The sequence below is a fragment of the Ictalurus punctatus genome, chromosome 29, assembly GCF_001660625.3.
Source record: "Ictalurus punctatus breed USDA103 chromosome 29, Coco_2.0, whole genome shotgun sequence".
NCBI classification, from domain to species: Eukaryota; Metazoa; Chordata; class Actinopteri; order Siluriformes; family Ictaluridae; genus Ictalurus; species Ictalurus punctatus.
This window is the reverse complement of record NC_030444.2, coordinates 2,253,805-2,259,760: the sequence shown is the minus strand read 5'-3', so window position 1 is coordinate 2,259,760 and position 5,956 is coordinate 2,253,805. Positions and strand designations below refer to the sequence as shown.

General features: G+C 44.3%; 1 protein-coding gene across 1 annotated transcript in view; it reads right to left on the bottom strand.

Moving 5' to 3' along the window:
- Positions 1-709: 709 nt before the first annotated feature.
- The window catches only part of chrnb3a (cholinergic receptor nicotinic beta 3 subunit a), a 14,100-nt gene continuing 8,853 nt past the window's right edge, over positions 710-5,956 (bottom strand). Inside the window, exons 3-6 of the mRNA XM_053677559.1 lie at positions 4,729-4,773; positions 4,491-4,600; positions 2,559-3,444; positions 710-2,040 (exon numbers count right to left, since the gene is read on the bottom strand). Of these exons, the coding sequence (XP_053533534.1) occupies positions 1,906-2,040; positions 2,559-3,444; positions 4,491-4,600; positions 4,729-4,773 (1,176 nt within the window). The 3' untranslated portion in view covers positions 710-1,905. The remainder of the gene's footprint in view (positions 2,041-2,558; positions 3,445-4,490; positions 4,601-4,728; positions 4,774-5,956) is intronic.

The following is a 5,956-nucleotide window of genomic DNA, read 5'->3' as shown; positions in this document are numbered from 1 at the left end:
CAAGCAGAGAATCCCACCATGGCATCCTGTCTTTCATGACCGAGTCCCACTCAGATTCTCCGTGGTAGCAGGAAGGTGGTGTGATGTGAGAAATGTCGGTAGGGGTTGATTTGGGATCCAGCTTTTCTGTTGACTCGATAACTCGAGCAATAAATCACGCCAGTAATGACTTCAGCTGAAATGCAGAGATTTGGAAGCTAAATATCTCGTGCGGTGTCCGAGCCATCATCTCGTCCGTGTTTCCGTTGATAATCGGAACGTTTTGTAAAATCTTCCGTAAATAAAAAACGTGTTTTTGTCTCTCAACGGTGTCTTATCTTTACGAATGGGGGAAGATGTTGTGCATTACATTTCAGACAAAAGCAACAAGACAAAGCACAAGACACAGATGCATATTGTGACGTGACGTATATGTGGATGGATAATCTTCCTGATATATCTATTAAAGCTTTTATACACTGTTTTCAAATCTCTCTTTCAGTATAACTTGATGCTTAAAGAAAGTAAAGCACTGCCTCAGTGAAGTACAACAGGGAATAAATAAACCCACACCACCGGCTTCACCGGTTCAACTCTCAGAAGAAGGGTCTCTTGAGAGTTAATGGGAAAGTTAAGGGTTCTTACGTGAAGAGGTTTTACTCATGTACCTAGAACCTTTAGTGGTTCTCCTGCTGGACAAACCGGACAACCCACTCAAAGCACACCCAGCTAATCCGCTACGTCAGAGGTTTCTTTAATGTCATTCAACATATAAAAAGACTTGTAAGCATTCAGTTACATTAACAATAGACGTTAACACTCAGGCATGTACACGCTTTAACGCAGACGACGTCAGTATAATCTGACCGACACAAAGTGTACTGATGGACGGTACCGAGCCGAAAGGAACCGGCTTTCGTGTTGTCCTATTGAAGACTATGATTAATACATCTTCTGTAGCTCAGTGAGGTTTGTATCATATGTACTGAACACAGTGTACAGGAAAATGGTTGAATAAACATCGAGGAGTGCGGATATCATTTATTATCATAACTCCACCCAATGGAATTAAAAGGAGTAGGATACATTTTGGTGCGTGATGAAGAGACTGTAAAGGTTCGGTGAATTATTTTGTGCTCGGGTGAGGTAATGGGAGTTTTTGGAAACGTACTGTACGTTTATGAAAGATTGCAATGTGATTGCACCGTGTCGTTCTTTAATGAATAGAAATAGTAATCGCTGTGATGTAAGAGCGATTAAACACTTCACGAGGTGCCCGGTATGGGAAAATAATCAACAACGGGGTGGCGTGAAGCGGAAGTCCGTGACAGCACGTCTCGAAGTGTCCTGGAGATTTTATTTAGAAGTGTTACGAAGCACTGACGTTGGAGACTCCTCCCACAAACGACAAGTGAGCATGAAGTCGACAGTCGTTCTTGATTTGTTATAATCCGCGGTTTACGAGCCTGCCCGTGTGAACGGGAACGAGCGGTTACTATGGAAACGGTAACGCATCAGAACGTGCGCATCAGTATAAACGCGATTTGCTGAGCCGCTGTTATGTAAAAAATTTTTTTTTCAAAAATTAACACTTTCTGACCAATCAGATTCGAGAATTTGAGAACGTATCGATGCGTGTCATGATGATGTAAACGTTTGGGTTCTACACTACACGAGTGGTTGTTTTGAGGAGCGGTTGGAACGTTTTTGGGTAGAATATCTGCAAGGTGCGTTTATGTGAGAGCGGATATTCTTGCAGGTCCGAGTAACCCTTTAAGGTCTAATCTAAAAGGTTTAGAATGATGTAGTAGGTATGTATTGAAGCAGTGGTTGTATTAGGTTGGTATTGGTGAAGGAAAGCTGTCTTTTTTTTTTTGGCCCCGTGGGTTTTAAGGACGAGTTTGTAATGCGGTTTGCGGGGCGTTTTTAAGGAGCGCTGCTGAGGTACATGGTCAGAGCCGGAGTGAAGATGAGGATGGTGCCAAGTACGGACACGGTGAGGAAGACCCACAGGAAGATCCGGTCCAACACTTGAGCCACGAACTTCCAGTCCTGAACCACCTGAAAACACACGGTGACTGGTTTTAATCAAACCAAGCAAATACTGACAGTTATATTTAATAATAATTCATATATAATATCACATTATATGATATTTTTTAATCGCACAGGTACCAGTTCTCTGGAAATCCCTCCTTCTAACAATCAGACAATCTTACAAACTGTCCTTGTTTAAATCCCGTCTCAAAACCCACCGGTTTCCCCAAACTTCCAGTGTTTCTTCAACTCGGCTCATACTGGTTGTATGTTTATTGTTTTCTGTTTTTTTTTAAAAATTCTCTTATGCTGTCTGTGTTGAACTTTTTTTGAAGCGTCTTTGGGTCATTTAAAATATCAAATGTTTCTTAACGCTTGGATTTGAACTAGTGACCTTTCGATGAGTAGTCTTGCTCACGAACCAAGATGGGAAACCAGTCCAGTACAGAGGTACAGGTATATAAATGAATATATTTGGGTTTTGGTTATAATCAGCTCCATTTGAATCAAGGGAAACATTTCAATAAACAATGAACCCAAACCTCTCTGATGAAGTGCTCCTTCCTAATGTGTCTGGATATGTAGCGCACTGAGCTGGTGGCTTTCTCCAGCATGGCCACCCAGGACTCGTCCTCCTTTCCTCCCGCACTCTTCTTCGCCCCTTTCTTCATCCCACGCTTCTGCTCCGGACTCCGGTGTGGCTCCATGTCCGCATAGAGGTAGCGATCAGTGTGGCCACGCATGCACAGCATTCTGGGTAAGCTCTGCAGGAAGAGTCTCCTGACCCACGGCGCCATGGGGTGGTAGGTGGCCGAGGAGCGGTGGTGCACGTTGATGACGAAGACCGTGACGATGATGGAGAAGGTGACGAAGATCATGATGAAGAGCAGGTACTCGCCGATCAGCGGGATGACCTTGGACGAGGACGGGATGATCTCCTCGATGACCAGGAGGAAGACGGTGAGTGAGACGAGCACAGACGTGGACAGCGAAAGCTTCTCGCCTTCGTCCGACGGGAGATAGAAAACCAGCACGGTGAGGAAGGAGAGGCCGAGGCACGGGATGATCAGGAAGAGCGTGTAGAACAAAGGCAGGCGCTTCAGGATGAAGGAGTAGTTGACGAACGGATACGAGTAGCTTCCATCACGACGGCTCCCTCGCCGCCCGCTGGCGTCCAGGATCTCCCACTCGCCGTTGTCGAAAAAGTCCTTGCGGTCCACATGGGGGTCGATCAGGGTCAGATCCACCATGGCGCCATCGTACGTCCATGAACCGAACTTCATCGAACAGTTCTGGCGGTCGAAAGGGAAGTAAGTGACGTCCATGGTGCAGGAAGACTTGTAGCTGGCTGGAGGAGTCCATGTCACTGTACCGTCGTACTTGACGATCGCTTTTGTCATCAGTGAGCCCTCGAAACGCCCATCAGCACTGAGAGTGAGAGAGAGAGAGAGAGAGAGAGAGAGAGAGGGAGAGAGAGAGAGGTAGGAGTGAATGTCTGAATAACTACAAACCCTCCTTTTTAAACTGGGATCTCTTTTTTGTCCGATTGTTCTTTCCTTTCAGTTGTTGGTGTTTACCAGGGAGTCGTACTCACGTACACACTAGATCCAGCCAATCAGAACCCACAGATGCTATGAAATGGGAGGGACTTGCCTTTTGAATGCCAATCAGTTTTTGGTGTTCGGTCCCTTTGATTGGTTCTCTTTGGTCATGTTTGCGTTTCCCTCTTTGTGTATAATAAAGGAAGTTAAATGCTCAATTCTGATTGGTCAGATTGTGTTGATTACTTTTCCATAACAGTGACTCAGACTGTAGTTTCCGTAGTAACTACAGTAATTGTGGCGACAGACCGGCGGCTGCCACCCAGCAGACGAAGGGAGAGTATAAGAGGACGATCCTCTGCTAGCAAAGAGAGGGAGGACTCTCCCGACGCGCTGACAAATGTGTGTCGTGGTTTTTTTTTTCAGAGAAGCTCGAACGCGCCCGAAGGCTCCGCCCCCTGGAGGACCGAAACCGACTCCGGGCTCTCGGAAAACCTCCAGCGCGGCACTTACCGCCCACGGACGACCCCGGCACACGAGCACTTTCCCCCTAGGGACCACTCCTGCACGCACACACTATCACAATCAGTAAATAAACTCACTTCGTTTGACACTTAAACGTTCTCGTGTCTGTCTGTGCTCCGCCCACCGCTGGCTAAACTCGCTATACAACTAACACAGGGACTTGTATGCTGGATATGGTACTTGACTATATGGTGTTGCATAAGTAGATCTTTATTAAATACAAGTAAAAAAGTTTTAAAGTTAACTAAAAGGCTCTTGGGTTTCTACTTCAACTAATATGGATATTAATAATGATTGAGGTGAGATGAAATTATATTGGTATAAAATCGGAAAAATAGACCTTCTTCAACGGGGCACGCGTCGATTCGTAGTGAACAGAAAGAGTGTACGGTGTATAAAGGGTCTTACTTTTCATAGAGGACGATGTCAGGCAGCCAGATGTTCTCCGAAGGCACTCGGATGGACGTGATTCCCCCATAATTCTCTGGGTTCCAGCTCAGCTTATAGTCTGTCCACTCCTACAAAACATCGACGCAGAGCGAGACGCGTGCGTTCACACGACGTCTTTAGAACCTGGAAGACTTATAACCGAATAAAAGTAAATTTACAAAAATGCACGAACACTTAGAAGAAGCAGCGACTTTACCTGCCACAACCAGACATTAGTAGTCATGAGCTGGTTCTTTTCGTCCTAGAGAGAGAGGCAGAGACGGAGAACATGAGCGCGTAAGCATTACGATACAAATGTAAGATTCAGGTTGAATTCATTCCCAATGTTGGCACACGGACATCAGAATGCACTGATCGAAACGTCTGATCCAGAGAATAGTTTTTAAAGTGATGTCTTTGGACAGGCGTGGATATATAAAATGCTATTTTACTCCAATTTGCCTCAGGAATGGAGCTCTTTTCTTTTTATCAGTCAGGTAGAGATGTGTTAGTGAAATTAGACTGGAGAGAAAATCGAGTTTATCGATCCTCCGGTCTTTGGGAAAGATGGGGTGAAGACTCAGAGATCACACTCAGTGCTCGTTACCATGCTCTCACCACCAGCAGGAGCCAAAGAGTTATAAAGCAAAGTTTAAAGCCATCTGTATGTTATATTATGGTTAAGAACAAGCAATGTATATGTATAAGATGCAAAAAAACAAAACAAGAGAAAGATCTAATTATTTAACAATACAAACATTGATTGTGAGTGAATTTGAGTGTAGAAATAGATGACCAGTTTTAACATAAGAATGCAGACTGACTTTAAAAACATGGAGTACTTGCGTAATGGTTTGTCAGTTTGCCAGATGAAACAGACTTTTGGAATGGGCAGCTTGCACATCTGGAAAGGCACCTTCAACATATGCTTCCATTCAGATCCCATCCTATCTTTACGCCTGAGAGACTCCGCCTCTCTACGATACTCTTTTTATACCCGATCATCTTATTGACCTGCTGCCAATTAACCTAATTACCTGCAAAATCTTCCTCCAGCTGTTTCTTTTAAGTAACACTTACTTTTCCAGCCTTTTGTTGCCACCGTCCCAACTTTTTTGAGACGTGTTGCGGCCATCGAATTCAAAATGACCTTATTTTTCCCTTAAACTGGTTCGTTTCCTCAGCTTACCATGTTCTATTGTGAATAACATTTATGAGATTTGCAAATCATTTCATTCTGTTTTTATTTACATTTATGTAACACAGCGTCCCAACTTTTTTGGAATTGGGGTGTAGTCCAAAATGTTTTTTTTTGGTGGGGATGGGGGGGGGGGGGGGGGGTGAATACTTATGCAAGGCACTATATTGTACATTGATAAGAAATGATTAAAACCCTTTGAACATGCTCTTATAGACAAATAATCAACAACAGGATGGTGTGACGA